Raw genomic sequence first — 18,509 nt, 5'->3', positions numbered from 1 at the left:
GCCACACAGGGCCTTCTCTCAATCCCGCCGACAAAAACAGCTAGATTGGCGGGTATAAGAGAGAGGGCATTCTCAATGGCGGCCCCACCCTCTGGAACTCCCTCCCACAAGATCTCCGGCACGCCTCTTCCCTAAATGTATTCCGCAAAGCCTTAAAGACTTGGCTCTTTCAACAGGCCTTCGGGATCTCCGGGGAGGGTTAATTGCTACGAATGAAATGCCTCCTGCCCTGTTTTAATATTGTTGTTCCAGCTGTATTGTTCTTATACTGTTTTTATATTGTATTATTGTATTTTATCATATTGTGTTTTAACTGTTTTGTACGTCGCCTAGAGTGGCCATCGGCCAGATAGGCGACACAGAAATTAAATTTATTATTATTATTATTATTATTATTATTATTATTATTATTATTATTATTATTATTATTAATCAGCTTCCTGAAGAAAAGGTCAGCGAATCTCTCGCCAGCCCTTGGGATGCCATATCCGCCAGAATATGTAAACATAACACCCTTCAGGTAGGGATGGCTGAGAATTTCAATTCAGTTCACATTTCACGTTGAATCTATAAAATGGACACTTTCTGAAACAATATGAGAATCGAAACACAGCCATCTTTCAAAAATCACACTTATCCAGATTTTGCCGTGTCATTTGCCAACCAACCAATGTTCACAAAAATGCACACGTTAGGGGAAAGTGTGCCTAAAAGTGAATATATGAGTGAAAATAACAGGCAAAAAGGCATGAAATGATGAGAAATGGCTTGCAAAATTGGGTGCATAAGTCAAAACTGCCTACAAATATGTGTTTATTAGGAGTAATTCACGCTAAAATGGTGGAGAATTTTGATGAGGATTTTTTAAAAAAAAAATCGCAGATTTCTGCAGAAATGCGGAGAACTGAATTTAACGTTAGAAAAGTGAGAAACTGGGAGAACTGAAGCAGGCAGATCTTTCCATCCTTACCTTCAGGTAAAAAGGCCAAGAATCAGTTGGGTCAAGTTTTTATAACTTGGATTTGCGGGAGGAAAGCTTTTTTTCCTAGAGTGAATTACACCAGGGTTACAGCCTTTAGAGGGTGAAAAAGTGAGTTTCTGGGAGTCTGATGCAAGACAGTGGTGGTGTTCTCTGCTGCAGGAATGTCAGTTTGCTTCCACTATGGTCTGTTTGTAAATAAAGTGAATACTCTGAATGCATCTGAAGTCTCCGGTGCCCTCTCATTTGAAGGAAACGAAACCTTGTAGCGTTACTCCTGGAGAGCAGTACAAGTTCTGGTTAACTGTCTCTCTCCACCTCAACTATATAAGAAACCTTGAGAAGGGATGATTGCCTTGATTGTACCTGTTGACAAATCTCTCCCCCTCATTCTTGAACTCCTCCGGCCTCCACCCAAAATCCCACCGCCTGGTCGTCCAGCCCCTCCGTCGTCCTCACCGATTTGCCCATCTTGCATGGTCCTCCTGGTCACGGCCTGGACAAAGTGCCAAATTTCCTCCTCCTCCAGCTTCTCCCCATCCCGCTTCTTCCGGATTACATCCGGGATGCTGACCCTGCTGCCTGCAGTGGGGGCCGCAGAGGAGCCGGTGGGTCCAGGAGCTGCCGAGGGAAGACAAAGCCAACACCCTCACTGTGGAAGGGATGATGGGAAAAACCCCAGCATCACAGGAATCTCCTGTATGCTGAGTCAGACTAATTGGTCCATCTAGCTCAGTACTGTCAACACTGACTAGCAGTGGCTTCCAGGGTTTCAGGCCGGGGACATGCCCAGCCCTACCTGGAAATGAACCTGAGGGCTTCTGCATGCAGTGCAGGTCCTCTCAAATCCGAACATTTGAAGCTGCCTCACACTGAGACGGAGCATAGGTCAATCTAGCTCAGTGTTGCCCGCACAGGCTGGCAGCAATTATCCAAGGTTTCAGGCAGGAGTCTTTCCCAGCCATACCTGGAGGAACTGGGGGTTGAACCTGGGACCTTCTGTGTGCAAAGCAGACGCTTCACCACTGAGCTACTCGCAGACACCCGGACAGAGAGGGAGAGGACAAGGTCCAGGGAACCCTCCAGAGAACTCATCCTTTCTGTGAAGGGCACGGGACATCTGCGGTGGGTGGACTGTGTGCCTGTTCAGCCGCAGGGTGGCCAGAAGCAACCGGGTGCCTGCGGTCAGCCCTGCACCCTGTTTCCGACGCCAGATCTCAGCCCTGGTGTGAGGGGGCTGGAGCTGCAGCAAAGCTGGGCAGGCCCGAAGGAACCAGGAAAAGGAGAGCAGGACTCGGAGCTCGGAGGCCACCACTGAGCAGCCATTGTGGGCGTGAGCAGAAAGGTGGAGTGGGAAGAGGACTGGGGAGGAAAGGGGCTGATGCCACAAGAGGGGACGGATTTGGGAGATTGGGGGCCTTAGAGCCAAATAAGAGGATAATATCCTGCAACTGGAGAGATTGCAGGAGGAGGCAATTAAAATAGAATCATAGAATAGTAGAGTTGGAAGGGGCCTATAAGGTTATCAAGTCCACCCTCCTGCGCAATGCAGGAATCCAAAACAAAGCATTCCCAACAGATGGCTGTCCAGCTGTCTCTTGAAGGCCTCCAGTGTCGGAGAGCCCACTACTTCGCTAGGACATTGGTTCCATTGTTGTATGGCTCTAACATAGAATCATAGAATAGTAGAGATGAAGCCATCAAGTCCAACCCCCTGCTCAATGCAGGCATCCAAATCAAAGCATTCCTGACAGATGGCTGATCAGCTGCCTTTTGAAGGCCTCCAGTGTCGGAGAGCCCACTCAAATATGAATGGGAGGTTTGTTTAGGGTAGCAGGGAGCCTGGGCAGGCAGGCAGGAATCTGTGTTCAACAGCAAACTTTCCAGGAGGGATCCCAGAATGCAATTTCATAGCTTTCCCTTGATGAAAGAAAACTGGTTGACGAGGCTCTGATACTTTATATCACAGGGCAGAAGGAACCTGCACACTTGTGGAAATTCCCTCCTCTGCCCAGCTAGTAGAGCATTAGGAGCCCTGTCCTCCTCAAGAAGGAAAATATACTCTGCATGTGCTCAGAGATACTCTGGGAGCCTGGGACTGAATTAAACCCATCCCACAAGAGCAAGGTCCTTCAGACATGTGCATAGGTCCCACACTCCCCCTCACACACATATCAACATGTTGATAGTTATTCCTTCACTTTCACTGTGGTAATAGAGTTTCCCTCCCTCACAATACACGCACACCTCAACTGCCCTTGAAGTCACATGGGCAAATCACCTGGGTCACTGAGTCCTTCTGAGGTTGACATCACCTGAAAAAGAGATGGCAAGATGGTCAGTGGCCAGATTGGGGAGGCGCTCTCCCTCCCTCCCTCCCCTCCCCTCCCCTCCGCTCTTCATTGGCCTATCTAGGCATCACTAACCTACAGCTCCGTCAACCTTGCAGGGTGGTAAATGCTCACCAGGAGCAAGCTAGCCCCTGACCCCTGCAACTCCTCACCATCTGTGTAATAGGTCACTCACTGCAGAGCTGTCTTAACAAAGACCGGCAACAACAAAATAGCAACACACCAAAACACAACCACCCAAAAGGCTCCAGCAATTTCAGGGATCCTCAGCTGGGCTTCCTTCTGAAAAGTAAGTGCTTAGGCCTTACAATGGCAGGTCATTGCTTGAGAACTAGGAGAGGTCCACTGGAAAGAAATGTGAATGTGGATCTGGAAGACCTGGACTTATGTCTTACTTTAATTCATTAATTATATTTATATCCCGCCCTTCCTCCTGGAAGGAGCCCAGCACAGCAAGCGAATGGCAAAACACAAAAAACATCTATAAAACAGATTGTTGCACACCACCTCAATCTCCCAGCAGTGTGAGACTTCCGTGGGGTACTGCGCTTTACCCAAGCTTTGGCTTCCTTGGTCAGTGCCATGCTTCCCCAGCCAAATAGGGGCAATCCAGGCACAAGTAGCCTATGTTCCTGCCCCTTACCCTTGTAGCCCCTCTACCAGCCCTACATTGGCCTCCTGCCTGTCCTCTTTGTGGCATGTTTTGGATATTGTACATGCATGAGTTTAGCCTCAGTTTTCTTTTTTAATACATTCACGTAGTGATTTGCCACATCAATGATTTCATGGATCCTTTTATTTTGCCAGCCCACTGTGGGAATCCTAATGGATTCACCCACCTTAGGCAGTAAACCTTGTACAAAAGCTGATACAGTTACCTGTTGTGCTGTGTTCTGGGCATCTTCCGTTCCTGAATGATGCTCAGACACCTTTTCCAGCCTCTCCATGTAGTCTGGTGGGTTTACATTATCTTTTATTTTAATTGCAATTATTTATTGCAACCCAATCTGCCTTCCTAGGGCAAACTGCTGGTACAGCATCCAAAAGTGCCTGACGTCTTCCTGGTAAATGATTTCTGGTTCAGCATTAGGCCATTCCGCCCTAGCTTTCAGCAGGAAGAACCATTCTTAAAAGCTAATTCATATCTGCCCAGGTAGGATTATAGCATGTTATAACTGTTTCCAATTCTTCTCTAAATTTCAAAGGATCTTCCCGGATGTTCGGGAATGTTTTTGCCAAATTCAGAAGGTCCCTGGGGACCAAGGAGCATGAACCATCACTACATTGCCATCTGCCTCCGGCAGCTGTCCGAGAGGAAAAATTCCCTCCAGCCTTTGGTGTGTATATTATGGGAGGATGACTTTGGGTGGCCAAGGCTAGCATTTGTCTAAGCTGGAGCTCCTCTATCAATTTCTCCTATTCCTCCCGTAAAGGTTCCAAGTCCTCCCTAAACCTCTCACATAGCAGGTATACTATGCATGCTGTTTGCTAGCATTGATGCATTGTGAACTACCCTTTTTATTGTGTCTAATTTCTCCCGAAGCCCAGGATAAGCCGGAGTGGATCCAGGATCCAGGGAGTAAGAGGGGGTCTGGGCACTGCTTCCCCATAAGATAGTGGCGCTGGCAAAGTTGCAGGTGTTATAGGTGGTGCGGAGGGCAATGGCGGTGCCTTGGGTATGGGAGGTGCCAGGGGTGGATGTAAGTCTCTTCGTATGCGAGCCGCGTTTGCCACTGTACAGAAAAGTTCCAATATATCTTCTGATGGCAGCAGCCCATCATCATGGGAAGCAGTCTTAGCCTCTTTCAGAGCTTTGAGAGGATATAGAGATCTGGTACCAAAAAAAATCTGTAGGGGTGCTTAATTTCTCCTGTGCCGCCTTTAGGTTCAGTTTTAATTTTTCTTGGGAGTCTTTTAGACTCCTTATCTGGGATTCGCTTTCCTTCAAGCTTATTTCATTTTCCCACATGAAAAAGACATCCCACTGTTCCCTGGGAACCAGAGTGCCATTTGCTTTTAAAAATTTTCTAAGATGTTCCAAACATTCGGAATCAAAAGTGCCATCCAAGGGAAACTGAAGTTTCTTCTTTGGAGCACTTGTATGGGCATGCCAAAGTGGTAAAAATTTGACAGCAGCCATTCCACGCTTTTCACACATGCGGAAAGCCGGGGTAAGTGGTGGAGTGGCCAGTTTTGAATTTGTAATACTCATTTTCCTTAATTTACTGTGGTGTGGGTCACAGGCCACCCAACGACAACCAGGTAAAGCTGGACTTCCCGTGGCCTGGCAACAGCAAACCCTACGCAAGAGCAATGCCATAGCCTCGAGTGTTGATTCATTGAATGAATAAGAGTCTAACGCACAAGTGACACCTTAACAGTATAAGGTTTAGTACAAAACCCTGACAAAGACATGGAGCCTAGCTGAAAACCCACAGAAGTGAGCATAATGTATTACTTCACTTCTGGCTTCTGACTGTTCCCGAATTAATGTATAGTTTTGTATCAAAGCCTTCCACTTCTCCTTTTTCTGATACTTAATTTTCCTTTTCCTTTGACCCTTTTCCCCACTTGCACACTTTAATTCTCTGTAAGCCCTTGACATGCCCTACCAGCAAGGACTCCTTCGCCCTGCAGATTTACCTTGCTCTAAGTCACCAGACCTCACAACAATTTTGTACGGGGCCAATAACACTGGACTTCACAAGACAGGCAGAATAATCCCCACCTTCTTAGAGTCAGGCTTTTCCATTCCTTGGAGCTGTCCAGACAACCTAAACAGTGTCCTCAGTTGTGACCGATGGCAAGGATCGCATGCAGCATGTACTTTGACCGCAGTTGCGAATCCTGCTACCAAGGCTGACCCAAATATGGCTGGACTTAGACCGCAGTTGCCATCCACCCAGGACACTCCTTTCCCCCTGAGAAGATAGTCACAGAGGAGAAGGGGACAGTGGAAAGGAACAAGACACCACCTTTCTTGCAGGGGTAGTTTGAGAACCTGGTCTCTACTAAGTCCAGAGAGCTTCAGCTATGGGGCGGTATACAAATGTAATAAATAAATAAATAAACTCCCTCAAGCCCTCAGGGTGATGAATGCCAGGATGCCATCTGGTTAAGTCACGGATTTGCTCAGCCTTTTCAGATTTTACTGACAAGGGGGAAGAGAGCTGCAAAATCAGCTATGCATCCCAGGGACCCCCTGAAACATACACACTCACACCAGCTCCACCAACCTACCATTATTGGCACAAAAATCTAATGTCCCCTCTTTCCCACAATACCAGTAGATTCATACTCACCACGGGTGTGTCCACCCAGCACAATTCCCTTTAGGCGATGCCTCTTCTCAATACGACAATCAGATAAACAAAAGAAGAAATAACACCCTCCTTCTATCCAACTGGAGTCTTAAAACAGAAAAAAAAGGTTTGAGATCGAGTCAAAGCAAGGGGCTCTCCCTGCAGCTCCCGGAGGCACCTCAAGCTCCAATTGGAGTGGTTTGAATAGAGGCCTCCAACATTCTATGGTGGTGCCCATAGGTTGGACACAAGACCGAAAGCCCCATAGAGAACCTACCAGGTTTTATCCATCCCACTTTTCACACCAAAACTGTTGTAGGAAAATAAACTTTCAGAGCCAATTGTAAATTGACTGCCAAGTGGACAGAAGTTTATTGATAAGAACAGAATACTGATGGCAGTCAGGAGAGAGTGCCCAATGACAGTCAGCAAGTCTCTCTTCCTTGCCATGGATACACAGGGTTACATAGTCACAGCAAGCAGCAAACAGCATTTTTCTGTGTATGGTAAGCAACGTATCTATTGGGGTGGAGTTATTCATGCATGTGATGTATACCTTCAAGTTGACATGTATCCCTTATATTCTGGCTGATACCAGTTTATCCCTCAGCAGTGCCCACTTTCATATGAAATTCTTCTCTAACCACAACTTCCCCATTTTCTTAAGAGCTAGCTGGCATGGCACAGCATTTCCTCGCTTCCTTCGTAGCTACACAAAATGTTCCTTAATATGTGGCTTTTAAGCTCTGCCCTTGGCCTGTTAGGCCTCCCAAAGCAAACTGGTTATTAATCTCCCTTCTATTGATAAGGGGGTCCAAGTCCAGCCTTCCCCAGGTAGCAAGGAGTCTGGGCAGGCAGGCAGGAATCTGTGTTCAACAGCAAACTTTCCAGGAGGGATCCCAGAATGCAATTTCATAGCTTTCCCTTGATGAAAGAAAACTGGTTGGCAAGGCTCTGATACTTTATATCACAGGGCAGAAGGAACCTGCACACTTGTGGAAATTTCCTCCTCTGCCCAGCTAGTAGAGCATTAGGAGCCCTGTCCTCCTCAAGAAGGAAAATATACTCTGCATGTGCTCAGAGATACTCTGGGAGCCTGGGACTGAATTAAACACAGTCCACAAGAGCAAGGTCCTTCAGACATGTGCATAGGTCTCACACTACCCCTCACACACGTATCAACATGTTGATAGTTATTCCTTCACTTTCACTGTGGTAATAGAGTTTCCCTCCCTCACAATACACGCACACCTCAACTGCCCTTGAAGTCACATGGGCAAATCACCTGGGTCACTGAGTCCTTCTGAGGTTGACATCACCTGAAAAAGAGATGGCAAGATGGTCAGTGGCCAGATTGGGGAGGCGCTCTCCCTCCCCTCCCCTCCCCTCCGCTCTTCATTGGCCTATCTAGGCATCACTAACCTACAGCTCCGTCAACCTTGCAGGGTGGTAAATGCTCACCAGGAACAAGCTAGCCCCTGACCCCTGCAACTCCTCACCATCTCTGTAATGGGTCACTCACTGCAGAGCTGTCTTAACAAAGACCGGCAACAACAAAATAGCAACACACCAAAACACAACCACCCAAAAGTCTCCAGCAATTTCAGTGATCCTCAGCTGGACTTCCTTCTGAAAAGTAAGTGCTTAGGCCTTACAATGGCAGGTCATTGCTTGAGAACTAGGAGAGGTCCACTGGAAAGAAATGTGAATGTGGATCTGGAAGACCTGGACTTATGTCTTACTTTAATTCATTAATTATATTTATATCCCGCCCTTCCTCCTGGAAGGAGCCCAGCACAGCAAGCGAATGACAAAACACAAAAAACATCTATAAAACAGATTGTTGCACACCACCTCAATCTCCCAGCAGTGTGAGATTTCCGTGGGGTACTGCGCTTTACCCAAGCTTTGGCTTCCTTGGAAGGAAGATCAGCAGAAACCTTGGTGTCTTTTAGGATATATGGTTTATTTACACATACAACCAGAGCTTAAGATGGAGGGGTTCACAGCGTTAACAGTCCAATAGATCTTGCTTTTCCATCAGGCTTCTAGGGAGGCATCCCAAAGCCATGGGGCAGGGGGCAGGCCTCTCTTTGTGTCTTCCTAGTTCCCTGCTTCTCCAGACTAGACTCAAAAGCATGAGTCTTGGCTGCAGCATGGGGGGAGGAGGGCTCCTCTAGCCCCAGGATCTCTCTTGGCCACATCCTTTTATGTATGCAGATTGCCCATTCAATAAGTCCATTTACTCCCAGGCCAGCTTAACAATGGGAAGTAGGCAGACCAATAGAGCAGGCTTCTTGCTCGCATATCTCAACATCAGACACAAGATCACAGGTTTGAAGGGGACCCAAAGAAATAATCTATCTGAACCCCTGGGGCCCCTGTTAGCGTAGTGACGGGTAATGGGAGGTATGGCGTTGTGAGGAGGACATGCCGGTTGAGGAGAACTCGGCACAGACAATTGGTGGCTGTACCGTGTTCCGGTCCTCCCCACATCCACAGGATGGCTGGTAGTTCTATCAGCCAACTCTCGGATCTCCAGTTGCTGCTTCTTAATGCCAGATCGGTAAATAATAAAGCTTCCCTCATCCATGATTTAATTGTGGATGAGGCGGCCGATCTGGCGTTTATTACTGAGACATGGGTGAGCGATCTGGGAGGCATTAATCTCTCCCAGCTGTGCCCACCTGGGTACTCGGTTCAGCATCTGGGTAGATCCGAGGGTCGGGGAGGGGGAATCGCTGTGGTCTATAGAAGTTCCATCCCTCTCATTAGGCACCCTATCCAGGTAGCTAATGGTCTGGAGTGTCTCCATATTACGTTGGGCCAGCGAGACACACTGGGAATACTGTTGGTGTACCATCCACCCTGCTGCCCAACAGCCTCCCTAACTGAGCTGACGGAGGTGGTCTCGGGTTTGGTGTTGCGATCCCCCAAATTTATGGTATTGGGGGATCTCAACATTCTTGCCGAGACCGCTTTGTCTGGGGCGGCTCAGGACTTCATGACCTCCATGACAGCCATGGGGCTGTCTCAATTTGTTACTGGCCCTACGCATATTTCGGGGCACACTCTAGACTTAATTTTTGCTACTGGAGCAGGGGATGGTGATCTGGGAGTGAGGGATTTTACATCTATTCCTCTGTCATGGACAGATCATCGCCTATTGAGGTGTAGGCTCACAATGTTTTCTCCCCTCTGCAAGGGTGGAGGACCAATGAAGATGGTCCGCCCCCGGAGACTAATGAATCCTGAAGGTTTTCAGAAGGCTCTGGGGAGTTTTCCGGCTGATAAAACTGATGCTCCTGTCGAAACCCTGGTCAATCTGTGGAATACGGAAATGACCTGGGCAGCTGACACGATCGCCCCAGTGCACCCTCTCCTTTGCAGAGCTCAAGTGGCTCCGTGGTTTACCCCGGAGCTAAGAGTGATGAAGCAAGAAAGGAGATGGCTTGAGTGCAAATGGAGACGAACTCCCGACGGATGTAATCTTGCACTTGTGAGGGCCTCTACCAAGCTCTATGTGAAAGCGGTGAGGGCAGCGAAGAAGCAGTACTTTCCTGCCTCCATTCAGTCATCTTCTAACCGCCCAGCGGAACTTTATAAGGTTGTTCGGGGACTTTTACACTCTGGTCCTCAGAACGCAATAATACCATCAATAGCCCGCTGTAATGAGTTTGCGAGACACTTCCAAGATAAGATCGCAAACATCCGCCGGGACCTTGACTCCAATATTGTAGCAGTTGAGCCTAATGAGGTGTCCAGAGCACAGTCCTGTCCTGTTTTATTGGATGAATTTCAGTTGGTTCAGCTCGAGGACATGGACAAGGTGCTTGGACAGGTGCGGGCGACCACTTCTGCTCTGGATCCTTGCCCCTCATGGCTAATAAAAGCTAGCAGGAACGGAACAGCCGGATGGGCCAAGGAGGTGATCAATGCCTCTTTACGAGAGGGAGTGGTACCACCCTGCCTGAAACAGGCGGTGGTGAGACCGCTCCTAAAGAAAACCTCCTTGGACCCTGAAAATCTTGACAACTATAGACCGGTAGCAAATGTTCCGTTCCTGGGCAAGGTTTTAGAGCGTGTGGTCGCTCACCAGCTCCAGGCTCTCTTGGATGAAACTGATTATCTGGATCCATGTCAATCGGGCTTTCGGCCGGGGTTTGGTACAGAAACAGCCTTGGTCGCCCTGTATGATGACCTCTGTCGGGAGAAAGACAGAGGGAGTGTAACTCTGTTGGTTCTCCTTGATCTCTCAGCGGCTTTTGATACCATCGACCATGGTATCCTTCTGGGACGTCTTGCGGACTTAGGAGTTGGAGGCACTGCTTGGCGGTGGCTGTGCTCCTTCCTCGAGAATCGTCTCCAGAAGCTGGTGCTTGGGGAGCATTACTCGAACCCCTGGATACTCCAATATGGGGTCCCACAGGGTTCAGTTCTGTCCCCCATGCTCTTTAATATCTATATGAAGCCGCTGGGCGAGGTCATTAGGAGATTTGGAGTGCGTTTCCAGCAATATGCTAATGATACGCAGCTCTACTTCTCCTTTTCATCTTCTTCAGGTGAGGCTGTTAATGTACTAAACCACTGCCTGGCCGCGATAATGGACTGGATGAGAGCTAATAAACTGAGACTCAATCCTGACAAGACTGAGATGCTGTTGGTGGGGGGGCTCTCTGCCCAGATGGTTGATGTCCGACCTGCCCTAGATGGGGTTACACTCCCCCTAAAGGAGCAGGTCCGTAGTTTGGGGGTCTTATTAGATCCGCTCTTGTCACTGGAGGCTCAAGTAGCCTCGGTGGCACGGAATGCGTTCTACCAGCTTCGGCTGGTAGCCCAACTACGACCCTATCTGGAGAGGGAGAACCTCGCCACAGTTATCCATGCTCTGGTAACCTCTAGATTGGACTACTGTAATGCACTCTACGTAGGGTTACCTCTGAAGACGGTTCGGAAACTTCAGCTGGTGCAGAATGCTGCGGCCAGAGTTCTTACTGGGACAAAAAAATTTGATCATATAACACCTGTCCTGGCCCAGCTGCACTGGCTACCAATATGTTTCCGGGCCAGATTCAAAGTGTTGGTTCTTACCTATAAAGCCCTTAACGGCATCGGACCGCAATACCTGGCGGAACGCCTCTCCCGCTATGTACCTACCTGGTCGCTGCGCTCGACGTCGAAGGCCCTTCTCCGTGTCCCAACGCATAGGGAGGCACGGAGAACGATAACTAGAGCTAGGGCCTTCTCAGTGGTGGCCCCCGAACTATGGAACGCCCTCCCTGATGAGATACGCCTGGCGCCTTCTTTGCTATCTTTTCGGCGCCAGGTAAAGACCTACCTCTTCGCCCAGGCATTTTAAAATTTTTAAAATTTGAATTTAAAATTGAAAATTTTTAATTATGTTTTATTGTGTTTTTGTATTTTAACCTGTTTTATCATGCTGTACACCGCCCTGGGAGCTTATTGCTATAGGGCGGTCTAAAAATGTAATTAAAAAAAAAAAAAAAAACCCCCAAACATATATCAATGTTAAAAACAACACATTTCATAAAAACAAAACATCTTTAAAAATCATAAAAACAAAGCATCTTAATAAACATATATTTCTAAAAATATATATTTAATAATAATTCTAACATTGCTTTAAAAGCTTGTTGAAAGAGGAAGGTCTTCAGCAGGCGCCAAAAAGATAACAGAGATGGCGCCTGTCTAATATTGAAGGGGAGGGGATTCCACAGGGTAGGCGCTGCAATATTCAAGATCCTCTTTCTATGTTGTGCACAATGGATCTCCTCATGAGATGGTATCTGCCGGAGGCCCTTCCCTGCAAAACGCAGTGATTGACTGGGTATGTAAGGGGTGAGACAGTCTTTCAGGTATCCTGGTCCCAAGCTGAATAGTATACACCCAAACCAACACCTGGAACTTGGCCCAGAAGCTTTAACCATTGGTCCCTGGGTTGTTTCTTTCTGCACTAGAGGACCTCAGTGCACTCAGACATTGCTTTTGTGCAATTACTGGAAGTAGAATTAAAACTATGGCACCATGTAGCATAGGATAGTTATGATCAAGCAATGCTTTCCCCCATAGCCAAGAGCCTTATATATTGGTCTATTCACAAGTTGATCCAATTCAGCAAAGGTCTGTTTCTATGTTAATTAAAAGCTTCCTGCTTGCAGGTTCAGCTCATTTCATTTTTTCCTGTTCAGAGCAGTGGGTGAGTAGGAGTGATGATTTGCTTATTAATTGCCCTGTAATTGGTCAGCTTCTGTTCTCTGCAGGGAAGAGCTTTTAATGTTGGTATCCCTGCACTTTCCCCCTTTTCTCATATAGTGGAAAATATTCCTCACCCACCCTCAGGATTATTTTATGTAAGGACCATCCTGCTAGATCAGACCAAAGGTCCATCTAACCTGATATCCTGTTTCCAACCACTGTCAGCCAGATGCTTTTGGGTACCCCAGTTGCAAAGCATGTACATACTGCAGCCCCCACCCACCCACACTGAGACCTCCCAATAGGTCTGAGGGGTTGCTGCCCCTTGCTTAAGCTTCCCAATCAGTCCCAGGCAGAGCTCTTATCCCTTTGAAAGCATACCTGGCAGAGAGAAATCAGCAAAGAGAGCCCAGGAAATGTTCCACCTGCTGACTTATGTCAATATTATTATAAGTGCTTGTTGGGAAACAGATGGGTCATCTCAGCTCATACAGAACCACCCCAGAACTCCAGCAAAGGGATAAGCAATACTGTGCTTCAATACTCTCTCCCTCTCTCCAGTTCCTCCTCTTTCTCAATCTTTCATCCCTGTCCTAAGCAAGTTCCCCATGCACCCAAAGGTGCACAGAATTTGCATTTCCTATCTTCTCCCCCTCTTGATTTATCCTCCCACTTGCCTGGAAGTCTCCTTTAGCCCTCCTCTATTATTTGGCTAGCACAGTGGGGAGGAGAGCCTGGCTAGGAGTCCAGAGTCTGTGAGTCCAAATCCCCACTCATGTCTCCTGGGTGTCAAGGCCAGCTAAAGATCACCCCACAGGGAGTGGCTCAGGGGTTACGTGCCCTGCCACCTGTGCAGCCGTGGGCAAGCTGCAGAGTCCCAAGTTGCCCCCCAGCTGGCAGTTGCGGACAAGGAAGGGGCTGGCTTGTGCAGCTGTGGCAAGGTGAGCAGGCCCGAGCCAGCTGGGGAGGACTAGTCTCAGAGGGAGGCAATGGGAAACCCCCTCTGAATACCGCTTACCATGAAATCCCTATTCATAGGGTCACCATAAGTTGGGATCGACTTGAAGGCAGGCCATTTCCATTTTCCTCTATTTGGTCAACACAACCACACCCCTTCCCACTCTTCACTTCCCACAGGTTGCCTCCTTTGTAGAACGGACCCTTTAGTTGCCAGTCCTACTAGGTTTTGCACATGTAGCTGTGCTTTTCATCAGTAACAAAATCTTACACTCATCTTGTCAGACTCCTGGCTAATATCCCATTTTAGGGAGCCATCATTAGTTCCCCATCCTGGCCTACTGATTCATGCTGCCTTGCACTGTAATTCTAGAGTAGCAATGGGCAAAAAATCCAGTTCAGTTCACATTTCAAGCCAAAGCTATCAAATTCACACTTTCTGAACAGTATAAGAAAGTAACGTGCAAAAATGCATTATATGATGACGAATGGCTTGCAAAATGTGTACAGCAGTCAAAACTGCATACCAAAGTGTGTTTATTAGAAGATATTTGTACTAACATGTTGGAGACTTTTTGTGGGGATATTTTAGTTTTCTAAAACTGTTTCTTTGAATCCAAAGCCATTCTCACCCACCCCCAATCTGAAATTTAATTCTTAGAATTCCACTTTGGGAGGCACTTAAAAAACAAAAAGTCAACCTGCCAAATCAAGTACTTTACACAGTGGTGTCACTAGGGGGGTGCGGGAGGTGCGGACCACACCGGGTGACACCATCTGAGGGGGTGACACCCACAGCCACCCCACCCCTAGGCACCAGGAAGCGGGGCAGTTGCAGGGGCCCAGGGAAGCAGCAGCAGCAACGACAAAGGGCACGCCAGAGAGGGGGAGAGAGAGAGAGATAAGCGACCCCCCACCCCCAGCCAATAAGCCACGAGGGCCCGCCCCCAGAGGAGAGGCAGTCTGCGGGGCCAATCAGCTGCGCCCTCCCATTTTACCTTCGGCCTCACTTCCCTCCCCTTGAGAGGCTGGCATCCACACCCCCTCCCGGTTGCCTGGTGAAGCCTGAGGCCTGGCTGGGGCCTGCTCGCCACTTGCCACCTGCCGAGATGCTGCACAGCTTCAAGGCCGGAGACCTTGTCTTCACCAAGATGAAGGGATACCCGCACTGGCCCACCCGGGTAGGTCTGTGTGACAGAGATTAAAAGAGTGGGGGGGCAGGGAGGGAGGGAGGAAGAGCACTCCTTGTCGCCTGGCAACCATGCCCCTCCCTCCCTCCCTCCCACACTGGGTGACACCAATCCTAGTGACACCACTGACTTTACACTCTGTTTTTCTAATCCTCCCCCCCAAAATTCAACACGTTGGAGGGGTGGGGATTTTGGGGAGCATAGGATATACATTTGATTTGTGCAGGCTATGAGTATGAAAAATTGCTTGAGGCCTTGCCCCCTCTCACCAGCCCCTGGTGGTTCCTGTCAGTGGGGCAGTGGAATCCGCTCAGGGTTTTAGTCTGAACTTTCAAGGAGCTGTCCAAGGTGCACATGGAGCCACCAGCTGCAACTGCCCCTCCCCAGACCTAGTTGCTGCCCCACCACCAAACTTGGCCTTCTCTTACCACACTTGTCTGGGCTCCATATTCAGGATATTTGCCTGCAAAACTCAAGCCTCCTCCTCCTGCTCAGGTGAGTTGACCATGAGCTGTCCCAAATCCTGCTGTAAAGAAGACCAGAACGCTGCTGCCCTCAGTCCCTGCTGTTTGTTTATTCCCTGTGCCCCCCTCCTTCCTCCTAAGGGAGGGCACTTAGGCATTTATTTATTTATTTATTGCACTTGTATACTGCCCCATAGCCGAAGCTCTCTGGGCAGTTTACAGCAATCAAAAACATTAAAACAAATACACAATTTAAAACACATACTTTAAAAACAATTTAAAACACAATTTTAAAATTTAAAACAATATAAAAACAATTTAAAACACATGCTAAAATGCCTGGGAGAAGAGAAAAGTCTTGACCTGGAGCCAAAAAGATAACAGTGTTGGCGCCAGGCACACCTCATCAATGAGATCATTCCATAATTTGGGGGCCACCACTGAGAAGGCCCTCTCCCTTGTTGCCACCCTCCGAGCTTCCCTTGGAGTAGGCACCCGGAGGAGAGCCTTTGATCTTGAACGTAGTGTACAGGTTGGTTTGTATCGGGAGAGGCGTACCATTAGGTATTGTGGTCCCAAACTGTGTAAGGCTTTATAGGTCAAAACCAGCACCTTGAATCGAGCTCGGAAACATACAGGCAGCCAATGCAAGCGGGCCAGAATTGGTTTTATATGTTCAGACCGTCTGGTCCCTGTTACAAATCTGGCCGCTGTATTTTGCACAAGCTGCAGTTTCCGAACCGTCTTCAAAGGCAGCCCCACATAGAGTTCATTGCAGTAATCTAATTTGGAGGTTACCAGAGCATGGACAACTGAAGCCAGGTTATCCCTGTTCTGATAGGGACGTAGTTGGGCCACCAACCGAAGTTGGTAGAAGGCACTCCGTGCCACTGAGGCTACCTGAGCCTCAAGTGACAGAGATGGTTGTAGGAGAGCCCCCAAGCTACGAACCTGCTCCTTCAGGGGGAGTGCAACCTCATCCAGAACAGGTTGGACATCCACCATCTGGTGAGAAGAACCACCCACTAACAGCATCTCAGTCTTGTCTGGATTGAGCCTCAGTTTATTAGCCCTCATCCAGTCCATTGTCGCAGCCAGGCACCGGTTCAGCACATTGACAGCCTCACCTGAAGAAGATGAAAAGGAGAAATAGAGCTGCGTGTCATCAGCATACTGATGGCAACTCACTCCAAACCTCCGGATGACCACACCCAATGGTTTCATGTAGATGTTGAACAGCATGTGGGACAGAACTGACCCCTGCGGAACCCCATATTGGAGAGTCCAGGGTGCCAAACAATGTTCCCCAAGCACCACCTTCTGGAGCCGACCTGCCAAGTGGGAGCTGAACCACCGCCATGCAGTCCTTCCCACTCCCAACTCAGCCAGTCTCCCCAGAAGGATACCATGGTCGATGGTATCGAAAGCTGCTGAGAGATCAAGGAGAATCAACAGAGTCACACTCCCCCTGTCTCTCTCCCAACAAAGGTCATCATACAGGGTGACTAAGGATGTTTCCATGCCAAAACCAGGCCAGAAACCCAACTGAAATGGATCCAGATAATCAGTCTCATCCAAGAGTGTCTGGAGCTGGCCTGCAACCACTCGTTCATGGACCTTGCCCAGGAATGGAACATTTGCTACCGGCCTATAGTTATTAAGATTTTCTGGGTCCAGGGAGGGGTCTTCAGGAGTGGTCTCACTACTGCCTCTTTCAGGCAGCCAGGGACCACCCCCTCTCGCAGAGAGGCATTAATCACCTCCCTGGCCCAGCCGGCTGTTCCATCCCTGCTAGCTTTTATTAGCCAAGAAGGGCAAGGATCCAGCACAGAAGTGGTTGCATGTTCAGGCACCTCAAGGCATTGCCAAAAAGAAAAAACAAAAAGAAAATACCTCACCCAAAAAAGAGACAGAAAGAGAACACTGACCTGCACACACTTGCTTGTGCTGATTCATATGTGTAGATGAAAACTGAGGAAAAGACAATAATGCTGGGAAAAACAGATGGGAGTAGAAAAAGAGGAAGGCCAAACAAGAGATGGATTGATTCCATAAAGGAAGCCACAGACCTGAACTTACAAGATCTGAACAGGGTGGTTCATGACAGATGATACTGGAGGTTGTTCATTCATAGGGTCGCCATAAGTCATAATCGACTTGAAGGCACATAACAACTGTTTTTAATTTAATGAAAACCCTATTCGTAGGATTGCCATAAGTCAGAATCAACTTGAAGGCAGTCCACTTCCATTTTGGCACAGTCATTAACCAAAATGGAGACAATAGTCAAGAAATCAGAAAAAGGCTAGGACTGGGGTGGGGTGGGGGGCAGCTGTGAGAGAACTAGAAAAGGTCCTCAAATGCAAAGATGTATCACTGAACACTAAAGTTAGGATCATTCAGACCATGGTATTTCTGATCTCTATGTATGGATGTGAAAGTTGGACAGTGAAAAAAGCGGGTAAGAGAAAAATCAACGCATTTGAAATGTGGTGTTGGAGGAGAGCTTTGCGCTTTGCGAACAAATTCTACCAGAACTATCACTAGAAGCTAAAATGATGAAACTGAGGTTATCATACTTTGGACACATCATGAGAAGACCTGATTCACTAGAAAAGACAATAATGCTGGGAAAAACAGAAGGGAAGTAGAAAAAGAGGAAGGCCAAACAAGAGATGGGTTGATTCCATCAAGGAAGCCACAGACCTGAACTTACAAGATCTGAACAGGATGGTCCATGACCGACGCTCTTGGGAGGTCGCTGATTCATAGGGTCACCGTAATCAACTTGAAGGCACGTAACAACAACAAAGAAATCCAATGCAGCTCACCAAAACTGTGGCCGGGTGAACTGTGGGCCTGTGCAGTCTGCTGTCCAGGCACTGCCAAGTGTGGATGAACAGTTTCACGCCTCCCCACGCTGCCCCCAAGGCTCTCTTCCTAGAGTTCCTTCTCTTTAACCCAGGCCCAGACAGCTCCTGAACAGACTACCCTTTGCCCTTGACCCGACATGCCCCATTTATTTCAGTGGCAGCTCAAAGTCTGTGCGC

At 48.2% G+C, this 18,509-nt stretch overlaps 1 protein-coding gene across 5 annotated transcripts in view; it reads right to left on the bottom strand.

Moving 5' to 3' along the window:
• Nucleotides 1-18,509, bottom strand: part of TYMP (thymidine phosphorylase) — a 37,700-nt gene that overhangs the window by 18,957 nt on the left and 234 nt on the right. For 2 of the 5 annotated variants that reach the window (XM_061637993.1, XM_061637997.1), the window contains exons 1-5: nt 15,424-15,538; nt 7,918-7,951; nt 6,633-6,740; nt 3,261-3,294; nt 1,439-1,600 (exon numbers count right to left, since the gene is read on the bottom strand). In XM_061637993.1, the coding sequence (XP_061493977.1) occupies nt 1,439-1,600; nt 3,261-3,291 (193 nt within the window). In that variant the 5' untranslated portion in view covers nt 3,292-3,294; nt 6,633-6,740; nt 7,918-7,951; nt 15,424-15,538. Of the gene's footprint in view, nt 1-1,438; nt 1,601-3,260; nt 3,295-6,632; nt 6,741-7,917; nt 7,952-15,423; nt 15,539-18,175; nt 18,243-18,290; nt 18,438-18,509 lie in introns of those variants that run through there. The other 3 variants (XM_061637995.1, XM_061637996.1, XM_061637994.1) reach the window with 3 other exon arrangements.

Source organism: Rhineura floridana, chromosome 8 (genome assembly GCF_030035675.1).
Source record: "Rhineura floridana isolate rRhiFlo1 chromosome 8, rRhiFlo1.hap2, whole genome shotgun sequence".
NCBI classification, from domain to species: Eukaryota; Metazoa; Chordata; class Lepidosauria; order Squamata; family Rhineuridae; genus Rhineura; species Rhineura floridana.
The sequence above is the reverse complement of the archived record's forward strand: the minus strand, read 5'-3'. Positions and strand labels throughout refer to the sequence as shown.